The 21,332-nt window shown below is 46.9% G+C and overlaps 1 protein-coding gene across 1 annotated transcript; it reads right to left on the bottom strand.

Moving 5' to 3' along the window:
• Window positions 1-8,486: 8,486 nt before the first annotated feature.
• On the bottom strand, window positions 8,487-13,196 carry tmem200b (transmembrane protein 200B). Its single transcript, XM_015955794.3, has 2 exons — window positions 12,969-13,196; window positions 8,487-9,890 (listed from the first exon to the last, which is right to left on the bottom strand). The coding sequence occupies exon 2, from the start codon at window positions 9,839-9,841 to the stop codon at window positions 8,633-8,635; it is 1,209 nt and encodes a 402-aa protein (XP_015811280.1). The 5' UTR covers window positions 9,842-9,890; window positions 12,969-13,196; the 3' UTR covers window positions 8,487-8,632.
• Between the last annotated feature and the right edge of the window lie 8,136 nt (window positions 13,197-21,332).

A 21,332-nucleotide genomic window follows, 5' to 3' on the forward strand; every position in this document is an offset into this window, starting at 1 on the left:
ATGGATTGGATGTATGGACGGATAGGTGGGATGGAAGGAAGGATGGATGGATGGATTGATTGGATACATAGAAGGACAGATTGGATGAATGGAAATATGGATGGATGGATGGATGGATGGATGGATGGATGGATGGATGGATGGACGGATGGAAAGAAGGATAGATCGGATTGATTGATGGATGATAGATGGATGGATGGAACTCAACTCGTCGTGTTTGGAGGAAGAAGAATACTGAGTTGCATCCCAAGAACACCATACCTACTGTGAAGCATGGGGGTGGGAACATCATGCTTTGGGGCTGTTTTTCTGCTAAGGAGACAGGACGACTGATCCGTGTTAAGGACAGAATGAATGGGGCCATGTATCGTGAGATTCTGAGCCAAAACCTCCTTCCATCAGTGAGAGCTTTGAAGATGAAACGTGGCTGGGTCTTCCAACACGACAATGATCCCAAACACACCGCCCGGGCAAAAAAGGAGTGGCTCCGTTAGAAGAATTTGAAAGTCCTGGAGTGGCCTAGCCAGTCTCCAGACCTCAACCCCATAGAAAATCTGTGGAGGGAGTTGAAAGTCCGTGTTGCTCGGCGACAGCCCCAAAACATCACTGCTCTCGAGAAGATCTGCATGGAGGAATGGGCCAAAATATCAGCTACTGTGTGTGCAAACCTGGTAAAGACCTATAGTAATCGTTTCACCTCTGTTATTGCCAACAAAGGTTATGTTACAAAGTATTGAGTTGAATTTTTGTTATTGACCAAATACTTATTTTCCACCCTGATTTACAAATAAATTCTTTAAAAATCCTGCCATGTGAATGCATGGATTTTTTTCACATTTTAAGTGGGAGAACTTGCACAATCGGTGGCTGACTAAATACTTTTTTGCCCCACTGTATGTTTGTGTCACTAGACATGGTTCTAATAGTAATGGTTTGTTTAATTAATATTGTGGAGTTGTAGGGATTTTCGGACTGTTCATTTGAATGCTTAAACTGTACCAGGAAGGGAAATCCACCAGCCACCACTTTTCACATCTAATAAAAATCCAGTGATTCCCGAAGGGACCCCCTCACCATCTACAAGACCAGTCATCATCAAGCTTTCTAATCCCATCGCTATGTTCTAATCCTTCAGCTACAAACACATCATATCAGATAAATGTTTCAAACTGACGGGAGCTGTAAGGCGTGGGAAGGTCCTTCCTTCCTCTGGACACTGGAGACAAAAACCTCTCAGATAAACCTACAGAGCGACATACAAACATGCTTCAAAATGCAGTGTGTGTGTGTGTGTGTGTGTGTGTGTGTGTGTGTGTGTGTGTGTGTGTGTGTGAGTGTGTGAGTGAGAGAGAGAGAGAGAGAGAGAGAGAGAGAGAGAGAGAGAGAGAGAGAGAGCTCTGAGATCATCCCCTCCCTCTTCTAGCTGACTGAAATCTACTGATACGCAAGCCAACACATCCTGGGAGCTCTTCAATTTGTTCACACACACTCACACACACACGGTTTTAGAAACAAATATCTGACTTGGACATAAATAAACTGATTCTATCCTTCATGAATGAAACATCAGTGTGTTCATTTGAATTCAGTTTTTTAAAGTATTTATCAGATGTTTGAATCTTCAAGAAGCAGATTATAAAATCTGTGTATGAATAAATACCGAAGCAAAAAGATTCTGATAGAATTATCTGCTGTCAGATGTCACAGATCTGGTGTTTGTTCATTAGGGAACTTTTCCTGAAATACATACAGTCTGAAGCAGCTGGGATGAGAAGCAGCTCCGAGATCATGGTCATGAATCGGAAAAGGGTAGAATGCCTTCTCTGGGTCAGGGATGACGTCATGCCCCAAGTGGAGGAGTTTAAGTATCTCTGGGTCTTGTTCACGAGTGAGGGAAAGATTAAGCATGAGATCGATAGGCGGATTGGCGCATCTGCAGTGATGCAGGCATTGTACTGGTCTGTCGTGGTGAAGAGAGAGCTGAGCCAGAAAGCAAAGCTATGTTCCTGCCCTCAACTATGGGCAAGAGCTTTGGGTAGTGACCAAAATAATGAGATTGCAAATACAAGTGGCTGAAATTGGTTTTCTCGGCAGGGTGTCTGGGCTCTCCCTTATAGGGTGAGAAGCTCGGTCATCTGGGAGGGGCTCGGAGTAGATCTGCTGCTCCTCCACATCAAAGGAGCTAGTTGAGGTGGCTCGAGCATCTGATTAGGATGTCTCCTAGATGCCTCCCTGGAGAGGTTTTCCTGGCACGTCCAACTGGGAGAAAACAACAAGACACGCTGGAGGGACTATGTCTCTCGGCTGGCCAGGGAACGCCTGATTCTCCCGGAGGAACTGGCCCTTGTAGCTGGGGAGAAGGAAGTCTGGGCCTCTCTGCTTAGGCTGATGCCCCGTGACCCGACTCCAGATCATGGATGGATGTTACTTATTCCAAGTATACTTCATTTTGTTAGATCACACACCTATCTGATTCATAATGGCACAGAAGAATACTTTACCAAGTTTAGTCTGTTATTTATTTTACTGCTGTAATCTCTGATGTATAAATAAAGCTAAAACCTTTCTGGAGTCATTTCTCAGATGTGCTGAACTCAGTTTGTAGGAAAGCATTTGCTGTCCATTTAAATTCCTAAGTATGTGTGAGAGAGAGGGAGGGTGTAACGTGGTGATAATTATCCTGCTTTTACCTCATTCTGTCTGCTGCACTAATGCATGTGTTAGCTAATGGACAGCCATGTGCCACTAATGATGCTTGTTGGGCCATTTGTTACAGAAACATCCTGTTTTGCTGTTTTAGTGAACATCTGACCAGTATGAAGACATCCATGGGTTCCACCCTCCGCTGTAATATTAGTTCTTATACCTTTTCTCTAAATGGTTGCAAGCCTGGTCTGCTCTCTTTATGATCAGTTAGAAATCCAAAAGCCATCTCGTAAACGACCAATTAAATGAGAAGTCATCACGAGGAACTGCATACCTGCCTGGAGGGAACCATAAAGTCTAATAAGAAGAGAGAATTATGAGCGTGCACAAGGTTCTACTGAAGAACTCAGCCAGCAAACATGGGCCTCATGTCTATGATGTTAGAGTGGGGCTCACAGTATGGCAGTACCATCCTATTTAAAGGTCCAGTCCGGTGGGGGAGGGGGGTAGGGGGGCCACAAAGAGGGGCGCCGCCTATAGGGAGCCTAAGTCACACCCATCTACTCCATGGTTTCCTGGAAGAATGAAAAAAGAATGCAAGTATGGACATAGTTTTGACTTAAGAAGCAGGAGGGGCACAACTGGCATGAGGACCGGGGCGGGGATCTTTACAGTAAGTTCTAACGGGAAACAGGCTTCAACACAAACGGTTGTTTTTTGCTTGGTTCTATTGCTCAACCAGTGTCTATTTAATATGGCTTGATATTGTTTTTGGATGGCAAAAAGTGCAGGGGTTAAAAATTTACTTTGGAAAAAAGTGGGAGGGACATGCCCCCCTGCCTCCCCTCCCAAATCTACGTCCATGAATGCAAGTCAAGGAGGCTAAAAATGCTATTTTCTAATTCCGCTTGTTATGTGCCATGGATTTCACATATGATGTCAGTGAAATTTAAAGATGCGTTTTGATACCAAGAACGCGCACATTTTTGAACGGAAGAAATGCTATTTTAGGTTTTGTGTGAAAATAAGTCCAGGACTACAAAATGCGCTTCTGGAAAGTGACGTCATCAACCAGACACGGAGAAAACTGAGGGACACCATAAATCTGGCCATGTGGTGAGTAGCAGCTACGCTAGGGGAGAGGAGATTCTCTGGTGATGTCACACAGGCAACGTACTGATGTCTGGTTTGTAGGCATGCTAATTACCAACTTTTACAAGCCGATAAATCTCAAAGAATGTGACAGGCGTGGTCAAAACACCCAAAATTTATTTTATTACGGTATATTTAAATAGAAGTACAACATATATGCAATCCAGGGCATGAGGCTGATTACAAATGAGAACATAGCTCTTTTATCTTTCTGACTTGCATTCATTTTATATTCTCCAGGGATCTATGAGCCAACAGGAAAGGAGTACCACTGGTCTAGACCCTGTGGACACAAGGATCCTGGTGATCAGAGGAAATAATCTCAGATTCATACGAATAAACATCTAGAAGTATTTCCTTTGACTCATTTGTAATTTGCATTGTATAAAAGCATCTGCCAAATACATAAACATACATAAGTGAGACAAACAACATTTTATTTGTTACTTTTATTTGCAGCTCAGGCTCTGCTTTTGAGAACAGTTGGAAGTTCTGGCATATTGCTTTGAATCTTTTACAGAGTAACACGACACAGGCATCATAGGAAACATGAAGGAATCATAGCTTTGCTGATCAGAAGAGGTCTGTGTTTGGGTCAACCCACCTCGTCAGCAAAGGTGAACAGATCCAATGAGCCTTCATCAAGAGAAAAAGTGAACAAACTCTTGATTCTTGCTGGAAATGTTCTGATCATCGATATAATTAATAAAAACTAATTCAGAAGAGGTTGAATTTGGGACAGAATTGGTTCTACGGTAATGTTCCACAATATCACACCTTTTTATTGAATTGTTAGTTTAGTTGAGTTGCTTTAATAAGAGAAAAGAAGTGAAAACCAGGACAGCATAGGGTTAATTATCGTGTTATTATGTTAGCAGGGAAATTCAAAACATTTTGGAAGAAATTTTTAGTTAGGCTAGTCACCATATGATAAGAAACCATTTTTTACTTGTTATTTTTTAAATATGGTCGATAACTCTGAGTTTCACATGCGGGGAAATTGTGAAAATAATCTTCTACCCGTTTCCTGCATTAGCCACTGATAGAAAATTGACAGAAAAATGCTTGGATTAAAAAAAGCCTAACAGATCTACATCACACTGAAAATTAGCATTATGGACTCACCCATCTTGGCACATGACGGGGAAGGCTGATATTAATTCAGTATCCAGGAGAGAGCAGAGCACGCTCAGCTAGTAGAAGCTAGCCGTTAGCATTGGCCACTCCACAACACGACAGACTTGTGTTATTTGGGGAAAAAACATCAACATTACAGAGTAAACAGTCAGTGGTAGATTCTCCGACCACCACCAACAGGCTACGTAGACAAAGTGTCTTACCCAAGGGCACAACGACTGCAACAGACTGAGTGGGACTCGATCTTGCAACCCTGCGGTTACGATACAGGCACTTGAGTCCTCTGCTACCGTGGTCCTTGTCCTTTGGTTTGGAGCAAAAATTTAAACGAACAACTAAATGCACCAATTCTGGTTGTGAGGGACAATACCAGTTCATCTTGAACTATAATTAACAAGATACTTAATTTTTACATTTCCTGACTAACATGAAAATTCTGGTTTTGCAACTTACGTCTCTATGTTAAACACGGTATTGCTAGCATGAATAAACACTTAGTCATGGTATGTTCACAGGTGAGAAATTAAAACTAGGTTTTTATTTAACTTCCATATCTCGCTGAATAATGGCCAATACTACCAGCTGATTTTTGAGTGCATCTCAAATAGTCCGACTCATATTTTGAAAGTAAATGTTCAAAATTTAATGTACTAATATAAAGTTCAATTAATATGTAGGTGTGCTCATGTTATCTGAAATCAGGCCAGATAACGTGATTTTTAAATGATGGGAATCGGTGGAAAAGATCGGATTTAACATTATAAAAGAACAGCCGTGACTTTTGAAATTCATTCGAATGGAACAACAATGGATTTGTTTAAATTCACACGTTTGACAAGTTCCTCTACATCAATATTGTTTTTATTTCTTGGACAACAACACCATGTCACACAACTTAAAGCAGGCGGGGATTCATACACGCAGCTGTAAGCTAGCAGGCTAACGTCTCTCCCCAGGGGAGTGAAAATGTCTGAGGTTTGCATATATATCAAAACGGATAGCAACGGGAGAGTAATGGACACTTGCACTGTATGTGTGCAAACTGAGCATTTAACATGGTGGAAAAGGTAGAGCGGTGTTCAACACTACGAATCTGGTTGGCCGCCTTCAAAACAAACTTCTTTCTCTTTTGGCTCCTCCCTTCAGAATCAGCTGTCTCCGTTTAGCTTAATTTATACTTCTCCGTCTGCGTCAGGATGGAGACACGCAACGCCATTAAGTGTCGGCGCAAGAGGCACTTAAAAAAAATAAAGATATTTAGCAGCAGAATACGTATATATGAAAGTATGAAAATATAAACGTTAATCCAACCTGGCGGGTACTTGTTTGCAAAGATCCCCAGCTGACGGAGAAGTCTGAGTGAAAAATGTATGTCAATGCATGTGCACCTCTCCCTGGCAGAGCTGCTGGAGAAGTACAGATTAGGCTTAAGTCCTAATTCTAAACCAATACTCCCAGTTCACTGCGGCAATTCGGACAAAAACACGGAGCCAGCAGAAACTGAAAGATACGCCATTTAACAAAAATAGTTTATAGACAGACTGCAAAAAGAAAGGATTCACAGTCTGCTGGAGCCTCAGGTGTTGACGCGCAGAGGAAAGCGAGCCTGTTAGCCGGGGCGCTACACTCCTGCCCCGTTGCTAAGACTGAGCAGGGCTCGACTCATAATGCATGGAGCTGTATGGGATGGGCTCATCAGAAAATCTAATTATGTATTGCCTATATTATATCCAGTGTTGGGCAAGTTACTTCAAAACTGTAATACATTATTTATTACTTGTTACCCTCATTTTAAAGTAATTCATTACATTACAATATTACTGATTTTAAAATGTAAGGCATTACACTACTTTTGCATTACTCTAAGTTACTTTCAACAAAACAACTTCAGTATGAGTTTGGTAATCTGATGCCTGGTGAACTCATGACACATCCGGTGGAAGGTGATGTGGTGTCTGAGCTAGGATTGCTGTTAAAACAGTTCTTTAGAAATAAAAGCAACAACAATCTGTACTCCCAGCACGCTGCCATCTTAGATTAACTGAGCAGGGAGTGGGGTGGTGGGGGCTCCAAGTCTATTTAGCCTTGGTCCCCAAATGTCTTGATACGGCCCTGGATGTGGCACTGACATCTGGGGTGATCTGATTCCATCACATGTATAAATAATGAATGCTTACATATTATTGCTTTTCACTGGTAAAAATGAGTATTGGGGATAAATCTACCTACTTTTTGTCTTTTCAAGCCCTTTGTTTTGTTTTCTTGATTTTATTTGAATTATTTCCTGCCCTTTCTCTCTCTAACCGTCCTGCATGCTGCATGTTTTCTCTGTCTTCCAGAAAAAACTGTTTCCTAGACTTCCTACTTTCTATCAGCCAAAGGGATCTGCACATGCGCGGCGCTCCAGCAGCAATGAGTTAAAATCACCGGGGCCCAGATTAATTCAGATGAGGCAAAGCACGTCAGAAAAGTACAGAATACCAGAGAACATGCGCTGATATGAACGATCGCAGGTGAATTATTTTGTTTTAGTGGAGCGATTTTGTGAATGTTACAGCGGCCGCATGGAGGACGCAGCTGGAGTATGTGAGCCGGTACCGCTACGTCCTCTCTGCCCGCAAAGCTGAGTCCATAAATGACGTCATATATGCAGATACTGGAACTTTTTTCGGGTTTCCCGCAATTTGAATTTTTAAGAAACGCATCTTGATTCTGGGTTTAAAAATGCATTGTAATTACCGCGTTACTGACAATTGTACCGAGTAAATATTACCATTTTCTTTCCCTGTAATGCCTTACATTACCACATTACAGCAAAAAGCAATGCATTACAGTAATGAATTACTTCTGTACCGCATTACTCCCAACACTGATTATATCACAGTACAGGGTAAGACTGTCACTTTTACTGATTTATAAAAAAAAATCAGATGTACTTTCTGGAAGGGGGAAATCTCCCGATTGCTACTTTAAACAAAACAATCACACATAATAACCTGATTACACATGGTTTAAAACTGACTTCATAATCATTTTTTTTTGTTTTCATTAATAGCTGCATTTATATGGTTTAGATGTTTACGGTGATCCGTAGGAAGTGGTCAAAGATAAACTTGTTTGTTACATAAACCGGTAGAAAGAGGGAGCTGGTGTCGGCACAGCAAAAGAACATAAAAATCCTCAAAAACAAAACTACAGAGGAGGAATTTGAACTAATGAAGAGTCATTCCCTGACAGCCTGCACCGCTGTTACAGGCAGACGAGCAAACCTGATCCCAGCTCTAATAAGCCAGAAGGACTTTTCCTCTGCAGACAGAAACTCATCAGAACAAGAACTTCGAAGCAGTTTTAAAGGGAACCTGTTGCCGTGCGTCATGTTTGCAGTTTGGAGTTGAATTTATGTCCCGCGTTTTACGAGCTGTCAGCGCTTCGTAAGCCGAGCCGAGGATTCTGGGTAATTTGCCACAGAGCTGTTAACACAATGAAAACAGCTTGGTCCACCGGTCTCTCCTACACTGAGCTGAGCATGTGGTTCTGGGAGCAGGCGGGTCAGTGAAGCGAGGTACCAGCTGGGTTCTGGACAAGTCAAACTGCAGACTTCACTGGAACCTAACTCTGATCCAGGTTGGTCTCCGGAGGACTCAGACTTTGGGTTTTTTTCTGCTCTACTGGTCCGAGTGTTTGGAGACAGCTTTCATCACTGGAAAGGACCAGAACCAAAACCTCTCTCACAGGAACAACTCTGCAACTCCAACTGGTCCAGCAGTTTGTCCACCGAGCCCTCTTTGTTCTCCAGTTTCAGGTAGCGTCTCACCCCACCCAGGTCCAACCGAGGCCAGCTATGATGGGTTAGCTCCTCTATAGGGTTAGTGGGCTGTCCCGGGATGGTCACGCAGACCTGGGACCCACACTGTCCTCCGAGGGTTTTCAGCTGCTCCCTCTCATGGTCCTCCTCAGAAGTGTGAAGTCCGGCTTCTGGACCCAGACCAGTTTGAACTATGGAAGGGTGAATTCTGTGGCTTAAACTGTGGCAGCGCCTTGGTAGTGCAGCAGGGACGTCCAGTTCTTCTGTCTCAAGGTTGGACATGGAGCTGGCAGACACCAGGCTGACACTGAGCTTCAGAAGGGGGATATTCTGTCTTCTCTGTTCAGAAAACATCTGTGTCTGACAGTTATCACAGGAAGAGGAGAGGGGGGAAAGGGGCGGTTCTGACCCGTGGTGGTGGAGGGCTTCTGTCTTGAGAACAGCCTTCTGGTAGACTCCTCTTGAGCTGTCCTCCAGGTCTCTGAAGGACCTGGATTGGCGCAGGGGCTCAGAATCAGCCATCTGCTGCGGACACAAGATGTTGAGATGAGCAGCTGGCAGACTACTGACCCACTGGTACTGTTGGTTCATCAGGTTGGCTGCAGCGGCGTCTCTGAGACCCGCTGAGGGGACAGCTGCTGAGACAGAGCAGATTACACTGCGCATCTGAGCCAAAAGCATTTGGGTCTCTCTGTCCCGGTTCTCGTACAGAACTGTGTTGGCACATATGAGGATGAAGAGCCCAACCCCCATGATGACCGGACCTAGGAGCTTCATCCTCTCCACATGAAGCAGACCAGACGAGGACAGGAATCTTCTGGTGCTCAGATTCCATCCAGAGGTCTGCGACTCGGACAGATGCCCCCCCTCTGGAACCCCTCTATGAAGGGAGGACCGGTAAGGCCAGTACTGGACCACAGCTAGAGCAGTACCAACAGCCACCACTGCCACTCCAAGAACCAGGAAGGCTCCGGGCAGCGACCGGATCCGGAGCTTCCCTTGAATCACTCCTTGCTTTTTCCTGCCTCTGAAGTGAAAACGGTACTTCCGTCTGCAGGAGGGGGACGCCGGCGTCACTCCCTGAGACTTCTGAGCCTTCATGATGGCAGGAACCCAAAAGCCTCTGATCCTGGTCCCACCGTGCAGGGATCTGAGGAGACAAGGACAGAAGGTTTAATCCTGCAGCAACGTTACATCAGAGACAAAGGACCAGATGAACTAAGCATCTTTACAGACATCATCTTCATTTCTGTTGAGTTCTGATATTACTGCAGCTCCTCTGACCAACCCCTATTTCACACCGGAAGCATCAGCGGCTTCAATGTGCTCCATTATACACCAGGAGAGTCTTGGCCGCGAAACGGCTTCCTCGCTAGACTCACGACATCACAAAATCCCTCGAGACTTCAAAGTTCATAGCTTGTTTACGCCATCTGCCGTTAAACCAAAAAGAAGGAATCACGTTCGACATCGCTGTTTGATGTCATGTATGATGTTGTTCCTCTCCACTGCCAGGATTAAAGCCAGGAAAACGCACTGCTGCACTTCTGGACTAATGCTAAGAGTAAATGAGCCATTAGGTCACACAAATAGACATAATTTACATAGATATGAAACTGCATTGCTGCAATAGTCTTATTTTGAAAATTACCAGGGGCTTTACACTGAAACTGCGTGTGATTTCCTGTCTAGCCCTATGTTAAGCAGCACATGGAAAAAATAGATCCCAATCCCATCTTTAGTGGTGCGGTGAGCCGCTTCCGGGATACGTCTGAACTGGTTTGAATCAGTCCCTTAATCTATAATGGATTGTATTTGGAGCAGCGACGTTCCGCTGCCGTTCCGTGCTGCTGATGCTTCCCGTGTGAAACCGGGGTAAGAGGAGCGTTTCTTTTATTTGTAAGTGTGCTTCTGTGTACAACCTCAGTGAAAATACAGTTTCTGTCCTTCAGTGCCGATGAGCTAACTGTTAGTCCAAGCTAATGGCTAAGGTCATTTGCCTCTGACATCACAGTGATGTGACAATCCTGCACACAGATTGCAATGTCGATGATTCAAACAACATCCGGCAGCTCTAAGAGTCAAAAGCAACCTTCACCTCCTGTGTCTAAAGCTCTGATGTGATGGAACCAAAGAGAACTTTAGGATCTGAGAGGACACCGTCGATCCTACAGCAGAGAGAAAACTCAAATACCAAAGTTATGATGTATGAATTACGTTTGTGCTGTCATCATTGTGGGAGTAGGAACAGTTTGTTAGGAACACAGTAGAATGTTTTAGACACGTGTAAACCTAGTGTGACACGATATCACTATCAGCTTTAACCTGGGATGGTATAAAAACCATCAGAACACAAGTTCAAGGAAAGTTTGAGGTACCACCAGGTGGGTCTGAGGTACCACCAGGTGCGTCTGAGGTACCACCAGGTGAGTCTGAGGCACCACCAGGTGGGACCGAGGTACCACCAGGTGCGTCTGAGGTACCACCGGGTGGGTCCGAGGTACCACCAGGTGCGTCTGAGGTACCACCAGGTGCATCTGAGGTACCACCAGGTGCATCTGAGGCATCACCAGGTGAGTCTGAGGTACCACCAGGTGCGTCTGAGGTACCACCAGGTGCGTCTGAGGTACCACCGGGTGGGTCCGAGGTACCACCAGGTGCGTCTGAGGTACCACCAGGTGCATCTGAGGTACCACCAGGTGCGTCTGAGGTACCACCGGGTGGGTCCGAGGTACCACCAGGTGCGTCTGAGGTACCACCGGGTGGGTCCGAGGTACCACCAGGTGCGTCTGAGGTACCACCAGGTGCGTCTGAGGTACCACCAGGTGCATCTGAGGCACCACCAGGTGGGTCTGAGGCACCACCAGGTGGGACCGAGGTACCACCAGGTGCGTCTGAGGTACCACCAGGTGGGTCAGAGGTACCACCAGGTGGGTCTGAGGTACCACCAGGTGCATCTGAGGCACCACCAGGTGCATCTGAGGCACCACCAGGTGGGTCTGAGGCACCACCAGGTGGGACCGAGGTACCACCAGGTGCGTCTGAGGTACCACCGGGTGGGTCCGAGGTACCACCAGGTGCGTCTGAGGTACCACCAGGTGCATCTGAGGCACCACCAGGTGGGTCTGAGGCACCACCAGGTGGGACCAAGGTACCACCAGGTGCGTCTGAGGTACCACCAGGTGGGTCCGAGGTACCACCAGGTGGGTCCGAGGCACCACCAGGTGGGTCCGAGGCACCACCAGGTGCGTCCGAGGTACCACCAGGTGGGTCTGAGGAACCACCAGGTGCGTCTGAGGTACCACCAGGTGCGTCTGAGGTACCAGGTAGTCAAAGTCAAAGTCAAGTCAAAGTCATTTATTGTCATTTCTACCACATGTGCAGGACACACAGAGAAATGAAATTGAGTTTCAGTGCACACAATTCAAAGATCAGACATACTTGGGTAAGACACATGACAAGAATTGGTGACCACGGTCATTCGCAGTTCAAGGAAAGTCTGAGGTACCACCAGGTGGGTCTGAGGCACCACCAGGTGGGTCTGAGGTACCACCAGGTGGGTCTGAGGTACCACCAGGTGGGTTTGAGGTACCACCAGGTGGGTCTGAGGTACCACCAGGTGGGTTTGAGGTACCACCAGGTGGGTCTGAGGTACCACCAGGTGGGTTTGAGGTACCACCAGGTGGGTCTGAGGTACCAACAGATGCATCTGAGGTACCACCAGGTGGGTCTGAGGTACCACCAGGTGGGTCTGAGGTACCAACAGATGCATCTGAGGTACCACCAGGTGGGTCTGAGGTACCACCAGGTGGGTCTCCATACAAGGTAAATCAGTTCTATTTGAATCAAGTTTTCAGAGATGAACGAGTCTCACCTGATCCTATTTTAGAGGAACCCGAACCCAGACTGACTCACATTCAGAACCGTCTTGCAGCATTTCAGCCACTAAAGCTCGGTTCGGATCCAGACCAGTCAGAGCCACAAGTTGTCATCATTTGAGAGGAATAAAACATGAAGCAGCGTCTTGATGACCTTGATGGGTGTGGAATGCGTCTACCGAACCTCATAAATCCGTCTGGTTCTGTTCTGTTCTGTTACTTAAGGCTCTTAGACCCGATCCCAAACAGATGAAGGACAAGGATTCACCAGAACCACCGTCATGCTGTAATGCGTAAAATGAGTCACAAACTGGACCCCCCATGCACAACAAAACACGTCTGATCTTTACCTTAAAGACGAAAGGCTGTGAGCTGCTGATCCGAACCGAACCGGGCTGTCTCCCTCTTATCCAGACTGCCGTGTGGCGGGTAGAAACAGACCGAACCGCAGCATCACCAGACACTCGGCAGCACGCCACGGAACTCAGACCCAAAGCACCAGAACCTCCGACTGCAGCACTTAACTGAAGAGTTTCACTCCAGAACCCCGCAGCCGAGGTTCGGACCCACATCCAGCCTGTCACTCATCAGAACTAGTTCTGGTGTAACTGTTGGGAGCTTTAGTTTGTAGAAATAAAACATCCAGTTCCAGACGAGCCGCCTCCGGTCCGGTTTGAGCTGAAGTTAACCCAACTGTTGCCCAACAACACCGAACAGAACAAAGAACCTCTTCCAACACCGGATCCGAACCGATCCGGACCGACCTCACTCCGTTCTAAGTTGGACCCAGCTGCTGGAGAAGCGGACCGCCCTCCAGTCCCGCTCTGAGTCTGCGGCGGCCACTGCCAACGATCCATCCGTCAAGCGTCCGGAAACGACCGCCGAGCAACACACGTGACCTTCTCAATAAAAGCTCTGACCGGAAACGGGAAGTTTAGTTGATTTTTTTTTTATGAATCTATATTTAAAACAAAAGACTTTACAGACAGCTAATTTTCACACAGCCTAATAAGGAACATTATGAAAAGCAAAATAAAAGAAAAACAATATTCATGTTTGATAATAATCAGAAGCATTAGGAAAAAGGTTACATGAATTTAAAATACATAAATTAAATTAAATAAGACTCAAAAGTAAATATATTTTGCAACAATTTAGATTTTCTGGATTCTAAATCCAGGGGGCGACAAAAGACAACTCAAGAGGTTGAAACTATACAATGTTTTATTTCCTTTAGTGTTTTCAGAAGATTCAACACGTTGAATGTATTGTTTAAAATCGTTTTCAAAAGCAATAATGCCTGGTTTACTGCCTCTAAATTTACACTTATGAATATTTAACTTTGACTTATTTGCACATCTGTACGGATTTCTGTAAGGCCAAACAAAACATTCTTCCAAAATAAAACTCAGCATTTTCAAAACAAACAAACAAACAAACAAAAAATGCTAAGAAAACAAGCTCTTGCTGGCCACACCCACCCAACTTCTCCCTCTACCCTTGCACTCTTCCAGTTAATGTCCCGATCCACAAGTGCGGAAGTGGACCACGTGTCACGGTTTGCCTCTGCAGTAACCCATTTGCAGGAATAAAGATCCTTTATCCAGAGTTCAAAAAGATTTAATAAACAAAACTTCCTCCACTGACTGTGGGAACCAAAAACCAAAACCAAACTCAATCCATACATGTACAACTCAGCAAAGACAACTCCACACTGATGACTGGCAGCAGTGGCCTGAAATAGAATGAGGGGCAATCAAGATGATGTGGTTCAGCTGCAGCACTCCAGGAGGCTCACAGGGAAGGGGAGGATTCCTGAGAGGAGCTGCAGCTGACCTGAACAAAAACAACAGAGAAAAAGTTAAACACAAGCACAAAAAGGGGCGAATCATAACATAACCCCCCTCACAAAGTCCGGCTCCCAGACGGACGTCTCGGCTGGGTGGGGTGTTCCCGGTGAAACTGATCGATCAGATCACGGCTGAGGATGTGGCGTTCTGGGACCCATTGCCTGTCCGCCGGGCCATAACCCACCCAGTCCACGAGGTATTGGACGCCCCTGCCCACTCTCCTCGAGGCCAAGAGCTTATTCACGCTGTAGACAGGTCCACCATCCACAATGCGGGGAGCTGGAGGGACCGCAGGTGGCGTCTGCAGGGGACAGAGTCTCTCAGGCTTCAGCTTGCTCACATGGAACACAGGGTGGACTCTCAGTGCCCGAGGGAGCTCCAACCTGACGGCTACTGGGTTGATGACCTTGGTGATGGGGAAGGGTCCGATGAATCGGGGCTGCATCTTCCTGGCACCCCCCTTCAGTGGCAGATCAGCCGAAGAGAGCCAAACCCTGTCACCCACCTTGTACTCCGGAGCAGCAGACCTCCGGCGGTTAGCCACGGAGGTGAACCGTTCCTGGTTCCGAACCAGTCGGGAACGGTACTCAGTCCATGTACGACGACAGCGCCTCACGAATGCTGCAGGACCGGAGGTGGAAGCCGACCTCTCCTGATGGGGGAAGAGAGGTGGTTGGTACCCGTAGGCAGCCTGGAAGGGGGAGAAGCCAGTAGAATTAACCAGGGTGTTGTGCGAATACTCAGCCCAGGGGAGTTGAGAGGACCAAGTCTGGGGGTTCTTCAGGCACATAGCACGCAGGGTGGTCTCCAGATCCTGGTTAAAGCGCTCTACTTGACCATTTGTCTGAGGGTGGAAACCAGAGCTCAGACTGACCGTTATTCCAAGGAGTCTGCAGAACTCCTTCCAAAAAGCTGCAACAAACTGGGGTCCTCGATCCGAGGTGATGTTCTCCGGAAGTCCGTGCAGCCGAAAAACATGCCGCACCACCACCTCCGCCAGTTGCTGAGCCGATGGCAATCTCTGCAGGGGTATAGCATGCACCATCTTTGAAAACCTGTCCACTACAGTCAGGATCACAGTCTTACCCTTAGAGTTGGATAGTCCAGTGATGAAGTCCATTGCAATGTGGGACCAAGGTCTGGAGGGAACAGGTAGAGGTTGCAGGAGTCCAGCCGGAGGAGTTCTGGGTGACTTGACGCTGGCACACACTGGGCAAGAGGAGACAAAAGCTCGAACGTCAGACGACACCGTAGGCCACCAGAACCGCTGCGCTACCAGGAAGGCAGTCCTGGTTACCCCAGGATGGCAGGCCAGGCGTGATGAATGCCCCCATTTCAACACCGCCGGGCGAAAACCTGGGGGAACAAACAAACAGTGCGGGGGGCATCCAGACGGAATGGTAGTGGGGTCTCGGACTGCAGCATTGATTCTGCGCTCCAAGGACCAACGAGAGACCCCAAGGACCAAGTTGGGCGGCACGATAAACGTGGACTCTGACTCCAAAGCCTCACCTTCCTGCTGGTACTGGCGGGACAGGGCATCAGGTTTAATGTTCTTACTGCCCGGACGGAAGGAGAGGTTGAAGTTAAACCTGTCAAAAAACAGAGCCCACCGTGCTTGGCGGGGGTTAAGGCGCTTGGCAGTCCGTACATACTCCAAGTTCTTATGGTCGGTCCACACCAAAAACGGCTGCTCAGCACCCTCCAACCAGTGGCGCCATTCTTCGAGTGCTAGCTTAACAGCTAGCAACTCTCTGTTCCCTATGTCGTAATTTCTCTCTGCAGGAGTGAGCTTGCAGGAGAAATACGCGCAGGGATGTACTTTATTATCAGACGCTCTCTGTGACAGCACAGCACCCACCCCTGACTCAGACGCATCAACCTCCACAATGAATTGCTTGGAGGTGTCAGGCTGGGTCAGGATAGGGGCCGCAGAGAACCGTCTTTTGAGCTCGGCAAAGGCCATGTCGGCAGCAGTGTCCCAGACAAAACGTACCTTAGCCGAGGTGAGTCTGTGGAGGGGTGCAGCCACGCCACTGAAACCTCTGATGAAGCGCCTGTAGAAGTTGGCGAACCCCAGGAAGCGTTGAAGCTGCTTCCGACCAGTAGGTGTAGGCCACTCGAGAACCGCTTTGACCTTGTCACTGTCCATCTGTACCTCTCCAGGCGTGATCACATGCCCCAAGAACTTAGTCTTGGTGGTGTGAAACTCACACTTTTCAGCCTTACAGAAAAGCTGGTTCTCAAGTAGGCGCTGCAGAACGGCCCTGACGTGCTGCACATGTGTTTTACGGTCTGGGGAGAAAATTAAAATGTCATCCAGATAGACGTACACAAATCTGTTAATCATGTCCTTCAACACATCATTAATAAAACACTGAAACACAGCTGGTGCGTTTGTCAGTCCAAAAGGCATCACCAGGTATTCAAAATGGCCGCACGGGGTGTTGAAGGCAGTTTTCCACTCATCCCCCTCCCGTATGCGCACCAGATGATAAGCGTTCCGTAGATCCAGCTTAGTGAACACCCGAGCCCCTCTAATCTGGTCAAAGGCAGACTGCAAGAGAGGCAGGGGGTAAGTGTTACGAACCGTGACGCTATTCAGACCCCTGTAGTCAATACACGGCCGTAAACCCCCATCCTTCTTGCCCACAAAGAAAAACCCTGCCCCCGCAGGTGATGAGGATGGCCGAATAATGCCTGCCTGTAAGCCCTCCTGAATGTATTCCTCCATGGCTGTTGTCTCAGGGATGGACAGAGGATAGAGACGGCCTTTAGGAGGTTGAGCACCAGGAAGGAGGTCCACAGCACAGTCGTAAGGACGGTGAGGGGGCAGGTTCTTAGCACGAACCTTACTGAACACCGCAGCCAAGTCTGTATATTCGGGGGGAACATTACTGATGTCAGGTGGTTCCAAGGGAGGCTGGCTAGAAACAGGGCGAACAGGAGCAGCAGACAAACAGTTCAATAAACAAAAAGGACTCCACGTCAACACGCGGCCAGAAACCCAGTCAATATGGGGACAGTGTTTGCTTAGCCAGGGGTAACCCAGGATCACAGGAGGCACTAAAGAGTCAACCACAAAAAAACACATCCGCTCTGTGTGGTTCCCAGAGACCGTCACAGTGACAGGAACAGTGCGTGCAGTCACCTTGTGGATAAGGGAACCGTTTACAGCATGGATGGACAATGCAGGAAACACCTCCTCGACTGGAATCAAAAGTTCGCTTACCACTGCCTGGGACATCAGATCCCCATCAGAGCCGGAGTCAATAAGGGTGTCATATTCACCGTGTTTCGTCCCATATGTCAACCGCACACTGGTGGGCGGTCGTGAGGGCGGAGAAAAGGATGACACCCGACCCGCTAGCTGCATGGGCTCCGAGGGCGGGGCGTCACTGCCCAGGTGAGAAACACTCACAGAAATCGGGTGAGGACGAGGTGAAGAAGTCAGTGGGCGGAGCTCATCATGAAGGCGCTCCATCCTCCGCCGATCGATGCGTACAGCCAGATCGATAAGATCCTCCAGCTCCTCAGGAACCTCCCTCGCGGCTAGCTCGTCCTTGAGCTCGCTGGAGAGCCCCTGAAGGAAGACGTCGACCAGTGCATCATCAGGCCAGCGGGAGCTTGCCGCCAGCGTCCGGAACTGTACTGCATAGGACGCCACGCTGTCGTCTCCTTGTTTGAGCCGGAGCAGCTCAGAAGCAGCCGCGCGGTGCGGTGTTGAGGGATCAAACACCACGAGGAGTTGAGTGGAAAAGGCCCGGAAGGAACGAACCACCTCCGCTCCACGATCCCACTCAGCCAGCCCCCACCTCTTGGCTCTGCCCGTCAGGAAACTCAAGGCAAAAGCCACCTTGCTCTGCTCCGAGGGGAATTCGCTTGGATTAAAGTCAAAATGGAGCCGGCAGGAGGTGAGGAATGGTCGACAATCCTCTGCGGTACCAGAAAAAGTTTCAGGACGACCCAAACGAATCTGTCGAGGGGGAGCAGGCGCTTGCTCCAGTCTGGCTACACGTCCATGCAACTGCTGCAACCCTGACATGCAGCTGCGGAGCTCCTGGGTCAGAACAGGAAGGCTGGCTTCTCCTGCAGCACCCTCACCAGAGGCAGGTAAGGAAGGGTCTTGTCTCTGGGTTCTTCCTGCTGGGTCAGACATCTTGGTGGAGTTGTAATGTCACGGTTTGCCTCTGCAGTAACCCATTTGCAGGAATAAAGATCCTTTATCCAGAGTTCAAAAAGATTTAATAAACAAAACTTCCTCCACTGACTGTGGGAACCAAAAACCAAAACCAAACTCAATCCATACATGTACAACTCAGCAAAGACAACTCCACACTGATGACTGGCAGCAGTGGCCTGAAATAGAATGAGGGGCAATCAAGATGATGTGGTTCAGCTGCAGCACTCCAGGAGGCTCACAGGGAAGGGGAGGATTCCTGAGAGGAGCTGCAGCTGACCTGAACAAAAACAACAGAGAAAAAGTTAAACACAAGCACAAAAAGGGGCGAATCATAACACCACGTCCCTTTTGCACTTTTGATGCCCAAGTCTGCATCGATGCCGCTGTAAGACCACACTTCCAAAGACTCCTTAACCCCCTCCAAAACAGAATTATCAGTTCTAAACATGAATGACTAGCTCCACAACTCCAGGGTTCTCAATTGGACTTAGATCAGGGGAACATGCAGGACTGTCCACAAGAGTGTTGTTTTTCTCCTGGATGAAATTCTTGTCCTGTGGGCATTGTCCTGCTGACAAACCCAGTGGGTACCACACAGGCAACACCGTCGGTCATGAGTGCTGATCTCTGCCACATCTGGACATTGCCTGCAGCTGTTTGATGCCCATGCACAACTTGAAGCTTGGTCCGCTGAAGGAAAATGCACCCCAGACCATAATGGCGCCACCTCCACTGTGGCACGTGGAAAACCTGGGTTGAGGATCATCTTGTGCTCTTCACAGCCAGCCAACTAGATCCTCCGGTTTAGTGCAGGTGGATTTTTTGAGTCTTTCACTTGTCTTTTTGGTTTCATTACCATCAGAATAATTTAAGAATTCCCAGATGACTTACTCATTGCATTCCACCTCAGCAGCGATGGCGCACTGAGTCTGCATTTGCAGTTCAACAACCCGACAATGTTGAAAAGAAAAATTTTGTTTGCCTCATCAGAATGTCATGGCAGTTTTGTTATTGCTCTAACTAGCATTCTCTCAAAAGTCTTGGATAGAATTCTGCTGGACAGAATTAACGACACCATAAAATCACAGATGATCAGCTTGTCTTTTAAGTCTGAGCTTGGTACACACAAATATGCTCTAAAGGAGATGGTGACCAAATACAGTGTGGCAAGGTGGAGAAACGAGGGCCCGGGTGGGATTCGATCCCCAGACTCCCGGGTGAGAGTCTCGTGCGTTAACCCGTCAGCCAAAGGCACATCCCCTTGGCCGAGTGGCCAGGGCGCATGATCAATCAGGCAAGGGCGGAAATCCCATTTCAATTTTGGGGGAGGACAATAAACAGTAAAACTTCAGAGAGTAATTTTTGGGGGGGGACATGAAAAAAAATGCTCTCTACATACAACACTGTATGTCCTTATAAGAGACTGACATGTGACTCTGTGCCTGTGTCTGACAGGCTCTGGCTGCCTGTGCTTAATTGACTGGACTTTGCCTAATGAAACCATTTAGAAACAATTTAATTTCTTTCTTATAGATGTCTTTATCAAAATGCAAGTTTCTACTTACTTGACGCTCTGAAGCTTTAAAAAACGACCTGATGTCTGCCGTTTTTCATTTCTCTGCCATTTCAACTGACCTGGTCTGCTGACAGTTGGACAGCAACACACACACAGATGGGATGTTGTCATTAGAACGGAGCTGGAGGATATTGATCAACAATAATATCTTGCCAATTTTGGACGTCTTCATGAGCATCCTTTCTTTTTGTTTTCATTTCAATAACAAGACTGTGGCCTAAAACGGAATAAGCAATTCAGAATAAAGATTTAAAAGTAGATCGTTAATAGTTGAAGCAACATGTCCTGAAATGACACGGCTATTAGCTGACCAGCAGCTACACGTGTGGACGGATGCAAAGCATTAATCATATCTAACTTTTTCACAACAAAGAGAGAGAACGTGTCAAATTAAAATTTTATTAAATCACATAACATGAAAGCTACTAAAATCCAAATAGTTCCATATTGATTTTAATATATTTGAAAATTTCCTTCTAAATATGTCTAGAAAAAATAAAAAACTTCAAATCAGCTTTCACAAGTCAAGTATCAAAATGACTGAAATCTCTTTAATAAATCATAGAAATGTTTGAAGGCTATTAGAGAATAACTCTGTAATATTTAACAACTTTATCTAAGTCCTACTGAATGAAAAGCTACACAAAATCTAAAAATATATTCTTGAAATATTTGTTTCATTTTAATAATAAAATTAAAAACATTTACTTTACAAATACACTAAACATATACACACTCTATAGTTTATCTTTCAGTTTAATCGATCTCTCACTTTTCTCAGTTTTCATAGTGTTTTGGGTCTGTGTGGCCAACGCCATCTTTGGCTCTATGTTTTACACTGAGAGCTTTGAGCAACGTGCCTCCACCACACATTTGCTGCAACCAGTTCATCCCTAAGCTGCACGGTGCATCTGCACTTTGACATATTGTAAACAACTGCAGAGCCTGGGGAAGACGCGATAAGAGCGGCTAAACGCTGTGGTTTTCCATACATCCGACCAGTTAGTTTTGATTCTACCATATTCATCTGCTAATGAAACACGGACATTTTCATCGATCTATAAATGATTCCAGGGGCAGACCGTGAAATCGTACGTGTCCAGAA

This window comes from Nothobranchius furzeri, chromosome 11 (genome assembly GCF_043380555.1).
Source record: "Nothobranchius furzeri strain GRZ-AD chromosome 11, NfurGRZ-RIMD1, whole genome shotgun sequence".
NCBI lineage: Eukaryota > Metazoa > Chordata > Actinopteri > Cyprinodontiformes > Nothobranchiidae > Nothobranchius > Nothobranchius furzeri.

Bases quoted from the DNA above. Each gene is read 5' to 3' on its own strand.
- tmem200b (XM_015955794.3), bottom strand. From the start codon at position 9,841: ATGAAGGCTCAGAAGTCTCAGGGAGTGACGCCGGCGTCCCCCTCCTGC.